Source organism: Schistocerca americana, chromosome 7 (assembly GCF_021461395.2).
Source record: "Schistocerca americana isolate TAMUIC-IGC-003095 chromosome 7, iqSchAmer2.1, whole genome shotgun sequence".
NCBI classification, from domain to species: Eukaryota; Metazoa; Arthropoda; class Insecta; order Orthoptera; family Acrididae; genus Schistocerca; species Schistocerca americana.
Genome location: NC_060125.1, coordinates 189,674,849 through 189,693,954, shown reverse-complemented (window position 1 = coordinate 189,693,954; position 19,106 = coordinate 189,674,849). Strand labels below are relative to the sequence as shown.

The following is a 19,106-nucleotide window of genomic DNA, read 5'->3' as shown; positions in this document are numbered from 1 at the left end:
TTGTGGACGAACTGACCTTTCAGTTGTATCACGGAAATGTTCGATGTGATTCATGTTTGGCGATCTGTGCTGCCAAATCATCCGCTCCATTTGTCAAGAATGTTCTTCAAACCAATTGCCAACAACTATAGTCAGATGACATGGCGCAATATCATCCATAAAAAGGCCATCTTTGTTTGGGGATATGACGTCTCGAATTGCTGCAAATGGTCTGCAAGTATCTGAACATAACAATTACCAGTCAGTAATCGGTACAGTTGTACCACAGGACACAGTCCACTCCATGTAAACACAGCATACAACAACATGGAGCCAACACCAGCTTGCGGAGTGCCTTGTTGACAAATGGCGTCCGTGGCGTCGTGGGGTCTGCGCCGGACTCGAACCTTACCATCATCTCTTACCAAACGAAATCGGGACTCATCTGACCAGGCCAAAGATATGGTCACGAGCCCAGCAGAGACACCTGTTGTTACCAAAGGCACTCGCATCGGTCGTCTTTTGCCATAAGACATCAACAACTGATTTCGCTGCACTGTTCTAACGGATACGTTTGTCGTTAAGTCCCACAATGCTGCGGATATTTCACGCAGTGTTGCTTGTCTGTTAGCACTGACAGCTCTAAGAAAACTGTGGCGCTCTCGGTTTTTAAGTGTGAAGGCCGTCTGCCATTGCGTTGTCCGTGGTACGAGGTAATCCCTGAAATGTGGTATTTTGGGCCAAGTCTTGACGCTGAAGATCTCGGATTGCTATTGATATCCGAAATGGAATGTCCCATGCGTTCAAAGTCTGTTAATTCCCGTTGTGCAATCATAATTACATCGTAAACCTTTTCGTATGAATCACTTGTGTGCAAATGACTGCTCCGCCAGTGCATTGCCCTTTCGCACTGAAGAGCCAAAGAAACTGGTACACCTGCCTAATACTGTGTAGGGCCCCGGAGAGAACACAGAAGTGCTGCAACACGACGTGGAATGGACTCGACTAATGTCTGAAGTAGTGCTGGAAGGAACTGACACCATGAATCCTGCAGGGCTGTTCATAAATCCGTAAAGAGTACAAGGGGGAAGAGATCTCTTCTGAACAGCACGTTGCAAGGCATCCCAGATATTCTCAATAACGTTCTTGTCTGGGGAGTTTGGTGGCCAGTGGAAGTGTTTATACTCAAAAGCGCGTTTCTGGAGCTACTCGGTAGCAATTCGGGACGTGTAGGGTGTCGCATTGTCCTGTGGAATTGTCCAAGTCCGTCTGAAGGCACAAGAGCATGAATGGATGCAACTGATCTGACCGAATGCTTACGTACGTGTCACCTGTCAGAGTCGTAACTAGACGTATCAGGAGTCCCATATCACTGCAACTGCACACGCCCCACACCATTACTGAGCCTCCTACAGCTTGAACAGTCCCCTGCTGACTCTCTACCCGTACACATCCATGCGCTCGATACAATTTGAAACGAGACTCATCCGAACAGGCAACATGTTTCCAGTCATCAACAATCCAATGTCACTGTTGACGGGGCCAGGCGAGGCGTAAAGCTCTGTATCGTGCAGTCATAGAGGATGCACTAGTGGACCTTCGGCTCCAAAAGCCCATATCGATGATGTTTCGTTGAATGGCTCGCACGCTGATACTTGTTGATGGCCCAGCATTGAAATTTGCAGCAGTTTGCTGGAGGGTTGCAATTCTGTAACATTCAACGTTCTTGCAGGATCTTTTTCCGGCCACATTGATGCCGGAAATTTGATGTTTTACCGGATTCCTAATATTCAAGGTACACTCGTGAAGTGGTCGTACGGGAAAATCCCCACTTCATTGTTACCTCGGAGATTCGCCGACTATAACACCACGTTCAAACTCACATAACTCTTGATAACCTGCCATTGTAGCAGAGGTAACCGATCTATCAATTGTGTCTGACATTTTCTGGCCTATACCAGTTTCTTTGGCGATTCAGTGTATAGCTTGCTTATGCCGCCATCTGTATACATGAATGTCGCTATCCCATGACCTTTGACACATCAGTGTGTAACATGCACGAACAGAGTGAGACGTTCTGTGATCATTGCCGGATGGTCAAATTGTGGCTTATCCAAATTTGTGGCGTGTGAATGTGACTTGATACTGGCCTGTATAGGAATGTTAGAGCAGGCGTACTGTTGGTCAAGGTTCCGGACGACAACGTCTGACCACGACAAGGCACGACCCATGCGTTTTGCACCAAGTACCCTTCACATCTGCACCTTCCATCCGAGAACAAGTACTGGATTTCCCGCAATATTCCGTGCCAAGTACATCGTTTTCTCCCTTCACATCTGCACCTTCCATCCGAGAACAAGTACTGGATTTCCCGCAACATATCGTGTCATCCCGCACCATTGGTTGGAGACCAGCAGCAGCCGTACCAGATAGTTATAGTTCCATGCGTGGGCCACCATTAACACTATAACACAAACGGCTACGTTTGCAGTGGTGCCATCACTGGGAAACATAGACTGATGATGGAAGGCGTCGCATTGTGTTCAGCTATGAGTCGCAGGCCTGCACTTCCCAGGATTACCATCGTCGGCGAGAATGGCAATTACTTCGAGAGAGGTCCCATTTTTCAAGTGTTTTGAAGACATACAGCGGTGTTACTGGTGGCGGTAGAGCGTGGGAACTATCTGGTAACACATCAGGCCACGGTTCGTAATGATAGACGTAACTCTGACGTCACAATGGTACATCAGAGACATCCTGCGTCCTCATGTACTGCGTATGACGCGACAGTATCATGATGCCGTTTTTCTACAGGACAATGCTCGTCTACTCACGGCGCGTGTCTCTATGAACCGTCTGCGTGACGCTGAGGTCCTTCCGTGGCCTGCAAAATCCCCTGATCTTTCCTCGACAGAATATCTGTGGAACCAGATCGGACGCTACCTCCGTTCCAGTACCGCTATCCAAGGTCTCAACGACCAGTTGCGACAGTTGCTGCCTCAGGAAAGGATACAATGACCTTGTGGCACCCTTCCCAACAGAATCAATGCATGTATCCAGGGCAAATGGGGAGGTCTCATACTGCAAAGTTCTTTATGAGTTTGACTTGATTTTGTAGTTATTGCAATAACATCAACTCGTAAAATTCTGTTTCGTGTCCTCCTCTCCTCTGCTTCACTTTTTTTGCCAGACAATGGAATATCAGTAGATTGCGGAAGGACGATGTCTTAACCACGCTGTCTTTATTGTTTATTTATTTCCTGTCACTTCATTAAAAAGTGGTCAGTCACTGCGAATTTTTTAGGTTGTTGTGATACTTACATCAGTACGCGCGGTACTACAACAGACTGTAGAACGTGCGCTGTCTTCTTTTTTAGGCTTGCAAGTAAGAGATCTCTGGTGTGCGTACTGTAAGACCTTCGGTACACACACCATCAGATTATTTGACTTGTCGCTCTAACGAAGTAGGCGAGTGTCAGCAATATGTCTCGTAGTCTTATCGTGGCGTGTTTATCTTCTGTCGTTAGGTCAGACGATAGAAATGCCACTTGCACGCTTAGAGTAGCAGATTGACGGTGGCCAACTTTAAACAGAACTTGATTAATTTTCACACACATTTATTAAAATAATAAAAAGCATAAAAATAACTTAACTTGGTTCTGGATGCTATTTACAATTGACAATCCGAAGTTCCTTTGGTATTGGTACGTTAATCATATTCTCACATATCTCTGATACTTGACAAAGTGTCTTGACTACAGACTAATGCAGGCTGACCAATCGGAGGTCTGTACACTCGTTATAATACCTCGAGCGTTCAGGTATCACTGCGCGGGTGTGATCCACGAGGAGAAAAGGTTCTACGTTAGCAGCAATCTCATTGGCTGCGTTACATATTAATACGCGGATCGGCGGAAGCAGAATTTGGTCCGTGTCTAAGACAGCGCCATCTCGTAGTGCGGAGACGGACGAGCGCTGCGCCTGCGCTGTTGAGCTTAGCGGGCGCGCTCTATAGGGAAAGTTGTGTACGCGCTGACCTCACGGAACTACTTACACAACAAGGTCCCTATCTCTTACAGGTATAGTTCAGTACGGTAGAACTTAGCGTTTCATCTGAGCATGGCGGGTCGTTGAAATATAATTTTCAATGCCGTCCAGAAATAAGCGGCGTACCCCAAAAAATACAGCGTTTACCTAATTTTAGAATTCGGTATTGTCAGATGTAAGAGGTCGTTGAAATAATCTTACTTACGAAGTCTTGGCGGATGCCGGGTACAGTGATTGCGCGCTCTGCTGATTGTACACTTTGCGTTACTGTGGGTCCGCGCCTTCAAGCCGTCGCCGCCCTTGACGGATCGCACAGTGAGCAGTGGACGTCTGTGTTGCAGGGTGGGAAGACGCCGCTGTATATCGCGGCGAGGGGCAGTTTCACCGCGATCGTCGACATGATCATCAAGACCGCCCGGCTCGACTACCCGGCCAACGTACGTATTGCACACTGCTCGCCGGCCGCTCTCTCAGGCCGTAGCGGAAACTTGCACTTCCGTCTCTCTTCTCGTAGGAACCTCTCTCGTCCAGCTAATTTCACACTTGACGTTTAGATCCCTTAGGCGGTTTCTTACTTTTGTGTTTCTCTCTGTATAGAAACTGAAACGGAACTGACATTTATGTACCGAGTCTCTCTCTAATACGTTGATCTGGTGCATGGATCTTTCTCCTACCTCCTTCTGTAGTTCCCAAGTTCAAACAAATAAATTATAATCATAGCGTGTAGGCTTTCACGGCCGGCGCCGTCAGTAATTAAAACTTCCGGGCTAAGAGGCCGTGGTCCAATAGTAGAAGTACTTCTCCCTGACGTTTCGTTGCCAGCTGCAGGCAACATCATCTGAGGTGAGTCTACGACTGGCTGCTAGGCCGTGGAGGTCCTGTTTATATAGAGCGCGTAGAGGGCGCCACCACTCGTCTCGTGTTGTCAACAGTAAAACTATCTCTGGCTGGCGTCATTACTCTCGATCGAAGGTAATCGGTTGTCACATCTTTGGTACAGAGTCGATCGCCATATCTTATCTAGCTTCAAGCCTTCTTCTTTCCTGTTAAAATTATTGTGGTGTTTAAAAATCTCTACAGCCTCTCTATACATACGTGCATAATAATGCGATGTCTTAGCTAGCACGCTCGTCTCACTAAATTTTATTTCATGGTCACCCGTTTCAAAAACATGTTCCGCTACAGCCGATTTGTCCGTGTGTCCCAGTCGACAGTTCCTTTTATGTTCAGTTAGGCGAGTATTGATACTTCTTCTGGGTCACAAAGTCTACAGAAAAGATACGCATACCGATCGTTATCTTCATAAGCATTCAAACCATCATCCCAGGCAGAAGAGAGGCATCATCAAGACTTTGGTGGACAGGGCTAATAAAATCTGTGAGACAGCTTATTTGCAAGAGGAACTAAACCACTTGCGAACCGCTTTCCAGAAAAATGGGTACGCTGACAAGGAGATAGATAGAGCACTCCATCTCAGAAGAAAAATGTCCGAAAACGTGCAACAACAACAACCATCGGTGGGGAAAGTTTTTCTTCCATTCATCCACAATATTACGGACCGTATCGGGAAAGTGCTGGCCAAGTTCAGAGTTGATACAATCTTCAGACCCACCAAGAAGATTAGTGAATGCTTAAGATCGGCGAAAGATGCACGACACCCTTTAGCTACTCCTGGTGTCTATAAGATTCCCTGTAGTTGTGGGAAGGTTTACATTGGAACCACAAAAAGAAGTATCAATACTCGCCTAACTGAACATAAAAGGAACTGTCGACTGGGACACACGGACAAATCGGCTGTAGCGGAACATGTTTTTGAAACGGGTGACCATGAAATAAAATTTAGTGAGACGAGCGTGCTAGCTAAGACATCGCATTATTATGCACGTATGTATAGAGAGGCTGTAGAGATTTTTAAACACCACAATAATTTTAACAGGAAAGAAGAAGGCTTGAAGCTAGATAAGATATGGCGATCGACTCTGTACCAAAGATGTGACAATCGATTACCTTCGATCGAGAGTAATGACGCCAGCCAGAGATAGTTTTACTGTTGACAACACGTGACGAGTGGTGGCGCCCTCTACGCGCTCTATATAAACAGGACCTCCACGGCCTAGCAGCCAGTCGTAGACTCACCTCAGATGATGTTGCCCGCAGCTGGCAACGAAACGTCAGGGAGAAGTATTTCTACTATTGGACCACGGCCTCTTAGCCCGGAAGTTTTAATTACTGAAATAAATTATACTCGTAATCACCAAGCTTAAAAATGCACGATAGGGAGATAGAGCTAGACCCACAGGCACCTGACTCCGGTCAATGCGGCGAAAGACATTTTCATTGATGATATTTGGCCAACAGTCTATGATCATCAGACAGTCCACCAGTGTCCTGAGTACTACACCCAAGTATATTCGCCTGACGACATGAGCTCATATTATGCCGTTGATGGTTATGTGCCCCTGGGATGGATGCCTGAGGTTTGAAGGACAGTTTGGAGCTACTCGAGAGGGGTAAGACCTGTCCTGACACTGGGCTTTACCCTAGGTCCTTCCATTTACTTAATAAATCGCAGTGACCGGAACACAACACAGCGCTATTGAAGCACTCATCACAACCATCACGAAGACATATTACGGTGGGAAAAGGAGACTCCGGCTCTGCACTTCGCCGCGACTCGTGAAAACCCATAATTACATTGCCCAAAAGTAAAAAATTATTTTAGATTTTGCCTTCGCTTCATGAGTCAAATCTTACTACTTCTGATTTGAGAAAACCAACTGTGAAAAAGAAAAATGTTTCTGTTATACATAATTGCTGCAAATATTTTATTTGAATGGGTTGAGAGAAAACAATACATTTTAACTGCATATGCCAATAACCCTGAGAATCCGAATCACATTTTTGTATGACATTTTCTAGGGTTTCTGAACTGATGGATCAATGTTTAGTAGTTGGTTGGGTTGGAACAGAATTACACTCCTGGAAATTGAAATAAGAACACCGTGAATTCATTGTCCCAGGAAGGGGAAACTTTATTGACACATTCCTGGGGTCAGATACATCACATGATCACACTGACAGAACCACAGGCACATAGACACAGGCAACAGAGCATGCACAATGTCGGCACTAGTACAGTGTATATCCACCTTTCGCAGCAATGCAGGCTGCTATTCTCCCATGGAGACGATCGTAGAGATGCTGGATGTAGTCCTGTGGAACGGCTTGCCATGCCATTTCCACCTGGCACCTCAGTTGGACCAGCGTTCGTGCTGGACGTGCAGACCGCGTGAGACGACGCTTCATCCAGTCCCAAACATGCTCAATGGGGGACAGATCCGGAGATCTTGCTGGCCAGGGTAGTTGACTTACACCTTCTAGAGCACGTTGGGTGGCACGGGATACATGCGGACGTGCATTGTCCTGTTGGAACAGCAAGTTCCCTTGCCGGTCTAGGAATGGTAGAACGATGGGTTCGATGACGGTTTGGATGTACCGTGCACTATTCAGTGTCCCCTCGACGATCACCAGTGGTGTACGGCCAGTGTAGGAGATCGCTCCCCACACCATGATGCCGGGTGTTGGCCCTGTGTGCCTCGGTCGTATGCAGTCCTGATTGTGGCGCTCACCTGCACGGCGCCAAACACGTATACGACCATCATTGGCACCAAGGCAGAAGCGACTCTCATCGCTGAAGACGACACGTCTCCATTCGTCCCTCCATTCACGCCTGTCGCGACACCACTGGAGGCGGGCTGCATGATGTTGGGGCGTGAGCGGAAGACGGCCTAACGGTGTGCGGGACCGTAGCCCAGCTTCATGGAGACGGTTGCGAATGGTCCTCGCCGATACCCCAGGAGCAACAGTGTCCCTAATTTGCTGGGAAGTGGCGGTGCGGTCCCCTACGGCACTGCGTAGGATCCTACGGTCTTGGCGTGCATCCGTGCGTCGCTGCGGTCCGGTCCCAGGTCGACGGGCACGTGCACCTTCCGCCGACCACTGGCGACAACATCGATGTACTGTGGAGACCTCACGCCCCACGTGTTGAGCAATTCGGCGGTACGTCCACCCGGCCTCCCGCATGCCCACTATACGCCCTCGCTCAAAGTCCGTCAACTGCACATACGGTTCACGTCCACGCTGTCGCGGCATGCTACCAGTGTTAAAGACTGCGATGGAGCTCCGTATGCCACGGCAAACTGGCTGACACTGACGGCGGCGGTGCACAAATGCTGCGCAGCTAGCGCCATTCGACGGCCAACACCGCGGTTCCTGGTGTGTCCGCTGTGCCGTGCGTGTGATCATTGCTTGTACAGCCCTCTCGCAGTGTCCGGAGCAAGTATGGTGGGTCTGACACACCGGTGTCAATGTGTTCTTTTTTCCATTTCCAGGAGTATATATGGTGGCTTTATCAGGTCGCCTTCTTTTGGCTTGCCTCTTGCGAGTTAGCTCTGGAGCACCAGTATATTCAGACATGGCGCTATGACGCAATTCAGCTTTCGAACTAAGCTTTGAGAAGTCTATGAATAGTCTTCTGCCATGTGGATCATTATTTAGTCTCAAGTATCTCATCAAGACCTTAACATCACAGCAACCAACAAAACTGTCTTCCTTCTCAAAAGAATCATTACCTACGAGGATGTCTGTATTGTGAAACCCTGGCATCACTTTGGAGAAGATACCATTACTGACGTTCTCACCCAAGAAGTTCTGTCTCCTCTTTCGCCAAATGAAGGTCTCGAATGAGATGAATCAGTTCTGCTTGACTCAATCTGCGAGGTTTATTTTATTTATTCATTTATTTTGTCAAAATCAGATGCGCAGGATGTGAAAGGCTAGTCGGATTCTTCTGCATCCACACCGCCTTCAGCTTCTGCATGAAGCTTAGCATTCTGGGGTCGAGCGGAACTGGTAAATCAACTGAACATGGAATGGGTTGACTACCAGATGGAACGTAACAATACCGAACCCCTCCTCTCTTCTTCATTGACAATCCTGCCTTTACGCGTGGAGTCAAACAGAAGAAGTAATTATTTGTATCTTTGGAGGCTCCTGCCAGACTATAGGCACAAGGAAAGAGAAACATCCTTTTTTTTTAAATTTCTCAGCAATTCTCGTGGTATAGCTGACCAAAAGTTGCTATGAATGTGAGGAGCCTGTTACTTATCATGCTCCCCTATCTTCATACCAAAATAATGCTTGTAGGCCGTCTTTGAATGTGGCGTCAGACTACGCTTCTGTGACGATCATGTTATTTCGCCACAAATGCAACAAAGTTTTGCAGTGACGGTACTCATTTTCGTGGCGTTTTAATTCAAAAAATTTTACATTGCAGAAGCACTCGAAACCGGTTACTCTACACTAATTACTAGGCAAATAATACAAAACTCTCAGTCGCTGGAGCATTAATAACATTTTTAACCCGCAAACAGCTAGCGAACGTTTTATTTTGTCATTTAACAGTTATGGTAACTCCAAAACTATAACTACCCACAAACTAAAATTTTACAGTGGAAAAGAATGACATGTCATTTTAACTTCAAAACAAAAGGTAATCTGTAATGGTGATTTTTGAATTTAACAGATGGAAATACATAAGAGTAGGCTATCTTTGAGCCTGAAACATTTTCATTATTGAGAAGTGTGGCCAAATTGTTTCGGTTCGAACTAATGACAAGGTCTTATCGATCATGTTCTTCCAAAATATACATTAAGTGTACAAGACAGAGAGTTTAAGTCTCAAATTTTTATTGTTACAGTGAAGTAAACCTAGACCATCAGTATAGAATCCACGGTTAGCAGCAGCTAACAAATATGGCTTATGATATAGATAGTGGATCGTTTCTGGACCAGTAGAAATAATATCTTTTTAGTCAATGTGTTTTCCACAATGCCCGAGTCATTAGTTCTTAATTTAATGTTTAATGGTATGTAGCCTACCATCAGTTGCACTGATTTAGTGATGGTAGCGAAGTGTAAAGCAGGAATATCGCTGATCATTCTTTCTGGATTGCCGCAATCAGTTTTCTCTACATACCACTTTTCAAGTGGTTTTTTTATTGCGCTATATTTCTTTAATATTGGTCAGTAATGTTTAAAATTAAGTTTCTCTGTCGAATGAGTGAATATGTATTCACGAGGAGGGAGAGAAAGTCGTCAAATGATGGTCTTCCGTATTTCCACACCTCCCTTCTGCCATTTAGCTGGCAGTGTTAAGCGTGAAACACACCGGCATGGTTTTCGGTAGGTGGACCGTACCTGCATTAAGGAAACAAAGAAAGGCACATACAGCTGCAGAAAGACTTCGGCATCAGTTCAACTAATCATTTGACGGCTTCAATTGTGTTTTATCTTTATAATCCATCAACAAGAAAAGAATACTTTTGTCAATGACTCTTGAGCCAGTGGAAAGTAGGCATCTAATAATTACTACCAATTTTCCGGTGGATACCATCCGACCCGATACATCGTATTCTGTTTTTCTCTCACGTTTTGATGACGGACCATGCAAGAAAAGCGATAGTGAAACATTTTACAGACAAGTGTACTGCTGCTATTAGCGACCCAAAGCGGTGACAAGGACCTGCTCTATTATTCATCTAAGGGTCACAGACCTCTTGCGACGCTTGATGCAACAAGTTAAGCTAAAATACACACACTGGTATTTTTGTGGCTCATTAAATAGGCTCATACATTTTTTTTCTAAACCGTTTATTTAGCTCTAGTTCTCTGTTTTTGCTTTGAACCTTCCTCTCTTGTTTTCTCGTGATACTTTACTGCAGCAGTGTACACAGTTCGCTTGCTAGGCATAATGTCGGAAGATGTTTGTCGTACCTAATACGACGATAATGAAAGCAACTGAAGGAAGAAATATGTGTCCCGAGAGCTGAGTGTTAATGAAAGTAGTACAACGAGAACCGCACGAACAAAACCTTCATGATAAAGCATCTGCAACAAAATATGGTATAAACTTCGTAAATGTGAGCACGATGTTTTGACTCCTAACTTTGTTATTTGGTTGGACGAAATTATACATTTTGAGCAGCCATGGAAGGTTGCAGTTCAGGCTGTTTCCTTGCTCCTGCGAAGCAAAAGTGTCTGTTGTGGACCGAGCACCGTTTTGCATCGTCCGCTGAGCCAATGTCTCCGCTGGGCCATGGAGCGTCAATGGCAACAAGATACTCGGTGAGGAAACGATTCCATCGACACAGAAGACAGCTCGTTTAAAATCAAGGCTGATCATACAAAATGTTGCTTGAAATGGTGCACAACCCGAAAAACCACTATTTATGTTTATGGTTAGCCTACCATGAGCCAGAACTAAAGTTTTTCTTTTTGTCAGGGAGGGCTTTCCATCGTATTTGATGGGTGTTTATTTTAGTTTTCTAATTAGACGTTATGATAATGACCAACTCCTTCCTCTAGTCTAGTTACGAGCAGTGAATGTTAGTGTAGTGTTTAGCACGTGTTCTGTTATTGTCGTGGTCTCCAGTTCGAAGACCGGTTTTTAATTCAATTCTCCATATTGGGGAATCTTTTGCACATCCCGCCCCCTTTGCATCACAACTGCAACCTGTATCCTTTAGAACATGCTTCCTGTACTAAAATCATGATCTTTCTCTATAAAGTTCTTAACCACCGCCCCCTTCCACTTTTTTTCGTTACCAAACTGACTATTCAGTGACACCTCAGAATGTGTTCTATCAACTGATCCCATCTTTTACTCAAGTTGTGCCACACGTTTCTTTCTCTCCGCAATTCGATTTAGAACCTCTTCATTAGTTAATCTATCTACTCATGTTATTTTCAGCGTTCTTCCATAGGCCACAAAAGCTTATATTCTCGACTTGGCTGAACTGTTTACTGTCCACGTCCGCTGTCCACGAGCCTCCATAATAGACTTCCTAAAACTTAAGTTCATATTCCATATCTGTTTCTCACAAATCCTTTTCTTTCTATTGCCCGTCAAGTTTTAAACATTATCTAATCCGAAAATCGTTAATTTCCTGTCCATAAACCAAGACCATCTCCTGCTTTTAGTATCTTAACTCTAACTTCATATTCTCAGTATAGTCTCGTTTAATTCGACTACATTCCACTTTGTTTTGATATTTATGCTAAAGCACCTTTTGAAAACTGTATCCAACCAATTCACTAGATGTTCTAGTGAATTTCAAAGATAGAATAATTGGAAAACTTTAACTTTTTTTCTTGAACTCTATCACTCTCCAATTTTCTCCTTGGTTTTCTTTACTGTTTGCTCAGTATATGATGTTCCAGGAGGAATGGTAAGTATTGAGGGATATCACAAGAACAATCATTCAAAGCACAAAAGCCTACTAAACATGGACTGCAGCATGCGTGCCTTGTTCAGTGGAAGAGAGTTCGTCTACAGTAGCGAAGATGAACAACTGCTCGTAGCTCTTAGGACATACAATTTAGATCCTACGTTTACTCGAATTTCTTTTCTTATTTTGGTCCATACAACCTACTGATGGCAGTTGTCGCTGAAACTGCTGATTTTCGATTATATCAGCTTTTTTCCACGCCAGTTTAACCTGGTTGTTAAAACCGCTCAGTTTAACTACTATTTGAAATAACCGATTGTCGGCTTTTTATTCCTATTATTTACTGTGATAAATCTAGAAATCGAACAAACACAAACGTTTTCACTTGCTCAGTTTCAAGATACGTAGAATCAGGATATTAAAGCAAATAAGGAATTAAAAGAAAGCTTACACCGTCCAGGGTTCGCTGCTTTCCTCTGAAAGTGATAAGATGTTGAATAATGCCAAAAAAATCACCTACTTATTGTAATTTCTGTTTAAACTCTGCTAAATACTTATGTTGCTGTCTCGGATCGTACCATTGTTAGGGCATTACGAATAGCGAGTCCGAAAGGGTGAAAACTGAAATGGTGAATTCTGTGAAATTTAAAATTTTCCTGGCGAACTAAATATTCAAAAAGATTTCGGACTTACATCCACGATATTTCGACTGGATAACTGCCAGCCATCCTCAGGTGAGCCATCGAAGACTGACGAAGACGCCCTCCGTTCCGCAATATATAGTGTGCAGCGAGTATTCCGCGCATGCGTCAAAATCATATTGACAGACGAACCACACCGGCCGCCAGCAGGGACCTCGCTGGTGGAAGCTAACGACGACCGGCTGCAAGCCCGAAATCTTTTTGAATATTTAGTTCGCCGGGAAAATTTTAAATTTCACATCAGACGCCTTTACGGGGAGGAGATGACAAACTACGTGGTAAGAGAGCTAAGCTTTTGTATTCTTTGACCTTTTCATTGAGATGTCGGGACCATGGCATAATACCAAAATTTGCCAGAGTGACGCATTTTATTACACTGCCACTGCACAGAAGATAACGGAAAGGCCAGTCACGCTATTGTTAAAGAGAGGATTTGCCACACAAGACGAAGATTGGATGTCATTTCAGAAGAATTGTTCCACCTGCATCTGAAGATTGCAGCACATCTGTCTACTGTATCATGGGACTGGGTTGATGGAGTGACTTCCGCCAAATTTGAGTGGGTACACAAGGATGCAAGTTCTCAGCAGTCGTCGCCACAGGGGATTACTGCACGACGTTCTGTTCTTAACTTCACGGACAAGAATTTGGACGACGAGACGCTGTCGGTATTAAGTAAGGGTTTGAATTTTGCACCTACACCTAGAGCACCACCTTTGATAAGTTTTGTGAGTGGTGTTGAAGAAGCCGTACGACGCCTTCCTGTGGAAACTGCAGAAGAAGTAAGGAGGGAATTTTGCCGTGCTCTTCTGAAAGCTCCTCGTCAACACAGTAACATAACCTCCACAGAAAGGGCTGCACTGCGAAATTTCCGACAAGATCCGGACGTTGTGGTACTGAAGGCCGATAAAGGCACTTTTCTGTACTGTTACCTCGCAGTTTGTATGTGGATAAGATGTATGGTCTACTAAGTGATTCTGCCTGAAGGAAGACCGAGCGAGGTGGCGCAGTGGTTAGACACTGGACTCGCATTCGAGAGGACGACGGTTCAACACCGCGTCCGGCCATCCTGATTTAGGTTTTCCGTAATTTCCCTAAATCATTCCAGGCAAATGCCGGGATGGTTCCTCTGAAAGGGCACGGCCGACTTCCTTCCCTAATCCGATGAGACCGATGACCACGCTGTCTGGTCTCCTTCCCCAAACAACCGACCAACCTGCAGGAAGATTGATGATCCTACAGAACGTGTGCAACGGAAGACATCTGCACTCCTGAATTCTTCCTCGTTGCCTCCAGAGACGATCAAGCGCTTAAGACCTCATGGCAGCATACCTCCAAGACTGTATGGCCTTCCGAAGGTACATAAAGACGGACTACCCTTACGGCCAATAGTGAGCAATATTGGGGCCCCACTTATGATTTAGCCAAACATCTTGCATCCTTGCTGAGGCCATTTGTGGGCGAATGTCCACATCACATTCGAAACTCGGCCGATTTTATCAACAGACTGGGGGCTCTCCGCCTAAGTAATTCTGATCTTTTAGTTAGTTTTGATGTGGTGTCTCTTTTTACAAAGGTACCCCTCGCAGACTCCTTGGCACTGATTGGCAATACGTTTCAGATGGGAGCCACTTCTTTCTTTCGCCACGCTCTCTCCTCAACATATTTTATGTTCAACCAAGAATATTTTGAACAGATTGACGGCGTCGCCATGGGTAGCCCCTTGTCTACCTTGGTGGCCAACCTTTTTATGGAGGATTTTGAGGAGAGAGCACTTGAATCAGAAGCCCTCAAACCAACTGTTTTTTGGAGGCACGTGGATGACACTTTCGTAGTGTGGCCTCATGGAGAAGACTAATTAATGGAGTTTTTAGATCCCCTCAACTCCATTGATGAGAACATTCTGTTTACCATGGAATTAGAGAGAAATGGTTGCCTCCCTTTCTTGGATGTGCTAGTTAGACGGAAGAGTGATGGCTCTCTGAGGCACTCAGTTTATCGAAAGCCCACACATACTGATTTGTATTTAAATTTGTCCAGCTGCCATCACCCATCGCATACAATGAGTGTACTTAAAACACTTGTACACAGAGCACATGTAGTGTCAGATGCAGATAGTTTGCCTGAAGAGCTTGCCCACCTGAAGAGGGTTTTCAAAGAGAATGGATATTCTGCCCGGCAAATTAGCAAGGCACTTGCAATTAAGTCAAAGAAACAGAGAGTGGAGAAAGAAGACAGCACGCCTACTTAATCTTTAGCTTTTCTTCCCTTTGTTGGCAACATTTCCTTCAAAATTGCAAGAATCCTCCACGGTTTCGAAGTGAAAGTGATTTTCCGTCCACCACCGAAGATTTACGACCTGCTGGGATCAGTGAAAGACGATCTGGTATTGCGGAAGGCGGGAATAAAAAATACCTCGTCAGTGTGGCATGTCATATATAGGACAAACATTGAGAACAGTAGAAGATCGCTGCACTGAACATCAACGCTGGACTCGCCTTTTGCAACCTAGCAAGTCTGCAATTGCTGAGCATTGCATTTCCACTGGACACTCAATGGAGTATGACAAGACAACAATTTTGGCCACAGCAACATCCTTTTGGGACTCCGTTATAAAAGAATCAGTGGAAATTCGCATGACAGACAATCTTATGAACTGTGACAACGGCTACCAGCTAGATAATGCGTGGAACCCCATCATCTCTAAGATCTGCTCCAGACGAAGACGTCAGAGTACTCCGATGGCCGCGGCAACTGACTACGCCGAAGACAGTTGAGTTCTGCAGTTCCACCAGCGAGGGCGCTGATGGCGGGCGGTGTGGTTCGTCTGTCAATATGATTTTGACGCATGCGCGGAATACTCGCTGCGTGCTATATATAGCGGAACGGAGGGCGTCTTCGTCAGTCTTCGATGGCTCACCTGAGGATGACTGGCAGTTGTCCAGTCGAAATATCGTGGATGGAAGCCCGAAATCTTTTTGAATCTGACGAACTCTGTTTTTCGTATTAATTTGTAGGTTTTTAAAAGCTACAGGCAGAAAAAGGCATACAACAGATCAGCTACTTTCTATTTTTATTATATAATAAGGACGAATTGTTGTTGGTTTTTGATTTATTACTGTTTTGTTATTTACTCTTTTATTATTTCATAGAAATGACAGAAAATCTTTCATCTTTTAAAACAGATAAAGCATTTTACTTCACTGCAATGTCACTACTTAAAAATATTTCCAGACTAGAGTTGGTGCCATTCTGCAATACAACGGATGTCCGGCGCCGACAGCGAGAGACCACCAAATAAAACAGGTGGGGGCTCGTCTTGCATACAGCTCGTACACCTGTACCTTGCCCACGACACACGGCAACAGGTGCATTATTGTCTCAGCAATACTGTACCAACTCTTATGGGATGTCTTTGGTGCTCGCTCCCGTCGGCATTGTTATTTAAAATAGCACTGATTGCTTTTCCCAATTTCTACTACAACTCAATATTTAAAACAGCTGCAAACTTTACAAATAAAAGTTACTCCATTTTAAAAAAGATTGATTTAAAAATGAAAAATGTTTACACTGCTGCTATGGCTAAGTGATATTTCGGTTTTTACTCGTTTATTAGCAAAAAATTACAAAATACCGTTATAACCGAGACCAAACAAATGCCGAAAAATTGAGGATATCCAGAACTAAAACAACAGTATCGGTTTTAACAGGTCGGTTTGTCCCATAGCTAGTACTACATCTTACAAGGGAACCTCCCCATCGCACCCCCCTCAGATATAGTTATAAATTGACACAGTGGATAGGTCTTGAAAAACTGAGCACAGATTGTGGTGTCACCGCCAGACACCACACTTGCTAGGTGGTAGCCTTTAAATTGGCCGCGGTCCGTTAGTATACGTCGGACCCACGTGTCGCCACTGTCAGTGATTGCAGACCGAGCGCCACCACACGGCCGGTCTAGCGAGACGTACTAGCACTCGCCCCAGTTGTACAGCCGACTTAGCCAGAGATGGATCACTGACAACTACGCTCTCATTTGCCGAGACGATAGTTAGCATAGCCTTCAGCTACGTCATTTGCTACGACCTAGCAAGGCGCCATAGCATTTGATATTGACATTAAAACATGTACCGTCAAGAGCGATGTACACCAATTGTGGATTAAAGTTAAGTATTATATCAACTACGTACTTTATTTGCTACTATTAATTCCCTTAACTGTTCCAGACCTCGCGCCAGTCTGCGTGAGTTTAAAAGCGTGCATTTCGGTCTCCTCTAGCAACACAGTGTTGGCTCTTCTGCCAACACTTCACAGATCAATCGAGAAAACAGGAAGAAATTGTGTGGAACTATGAAAAAATAAGCAAAATATACGAACTGAGTAGTCTATGTGCAAGATAGGCAACATCAAGGACAATGTGAGCTGAGGAGCGCCGTGGTCCCGTGGTTAAAGTGAGCAGCTGCAGAACGAGAGGTCCTTGGTTTGAGTCTTCCCTCGAGTGAAAATTTTACGTTCTTTCTTTTCGCAAAGTTACGATCTGTTCGTTCATTCATTGACGTCTCTGTTCACTGTAATAAGTTTAGTGTCTGTGTTTTGCGACCGCACCGCAAAACCGTGCGATTAGTAGACGAAAGGACGTGCATTTCGGTCTCCTCTAGCAACACAGTGTTGGCTCTTCTGCCAACACTTCACAGATCAATCGAGAAAACAGGAAGAAATTGTGTGGAACTATGAAAAAATAAGCAAAATATACGAACTGAGTAGTCTATGTGCAAGATAGGCCACATCAAGGACAATGTGAGCTGAGGAGCGCCGTGGTCCCGTGGTTAAAGTGAGCAGCTGCAGAACGAGAGGTCCTTGGTTTGAGTCTTCCCTCGAGTGAAAATTTTACGTTCTTTCTTTTCGCAAAGTTACGATCTGTTCGTTCATTCATTGACGTCTCTGTTCATTGTAATAAGTTTAGTGTCTGTGTTTTGCGACCGCACCGCAAAACCGTGCGATTAGTAGACGAAAGGACGTGCCTCTCCAACAGGAACCGAAAACATTTGATCGCAAGGTCACAGGTCAACCGGTTCCTCCACAGGAAAACGGGTCTGATATATTCTATACGACACTGGTGACGGCATGTGCGTCACATGACAGGAATATGTTGTCGACCCACCTAACTTGCACACTTGGCGGATGGGTAAAAAGATTCTTCTACCTTGCCCGATTTAGGTTTTCTTGTGGATGTGATAATCACTCCCAAAAAGTGATGAAAACATAAGAGTTTGTCAGATAAACTGCAACAAATGAATACAAGTTTCACAGTCGCACAGTTTTCCCTGTGCTCTGTCAAAACATATGTTTTTTGCGCTTTAAAATGTTTCTGTGTGTAGACCGTCAAATCCTGCATATGCCCAAGCAAATATGAACATGGCCTGGAATTTTGGAGAGCGAAGTTGATTATGTGTGAGTGCCTGAACTTTGATAATTGTCTGAAAATAAAAAATTAAACTTTTCACTCGAGAGAAGACTAGAACCAAGGACCTCTCGTGCCGCAGCATATCACGCTAACGACGGGACCACGGTGCTCATAAGCTCACACTCTCCTTGATGTTGCTTACCTTGCGCATGGACTACTCAGTTTATATATTTTGCTTATTTTTTTCATAGTTCCACACAACGTCTTCCTGTTTTCTCGATTGATCTGTGTTCAGTTTTTCAAGGCCTGTCCCTGTGCCAACTTATAACTAAATCTGAGGGGGGTGCGATGGGGAGGTTCCCTTGTTAGCTCTTAAGGTTCCTATTTCAGACCACGTTTACAATACTTTTTGTTTCGATTGGTCGCTCCTGCCAGATCCCTGAATGCTTAAAATTTCTCAGGGGATACACTGTGTACAGAAATAATGTCATGAGCGATAACTTATAGCCCTGTCTCACTCCTTTCTCAATTACGGTCCCCTTTTATCATCCTATCTGCACTGTGGTTCAGGCACAAGATGTAGGTAACGTTTCGTTTCTCGTACTTATCCATTCTACATTCAGAATTTGAAAGTTATTCGATGTAACATTATCAAATTGTTTACAGATGCAGTAGATCTGAATTTTA

At 44.7% G+C, this 19,106-nt stretch overlaps 1 protein-coding gene across 1 annotated transcript in view; it reads left to right on the top strand.

Annotated features, from left to right (window-relative positions):
• Window positions 1-19,106, top strand: part of LOC124621815 (ankyrin repeat and death domain-containing protein 1A-like) — a 434,679-nt gene that overhangs the window by 354,552 nt on the left and 61,021 nt on the right. The window contains exons 11-12 of the mRNA XM_047147254.1: window positions 4,368-4,463; window positions 16,250-16,321. Of these exons, the coding sequence (XP_047003210.1) occupies window positions 4,368-4,463; window positions 16,250-16,321 (168 nt within the window). The remainder of the gene's footprint in view (window positions 1-4,367; window positions 4,464-16,249; window positions 16,322-19,106) is intronic.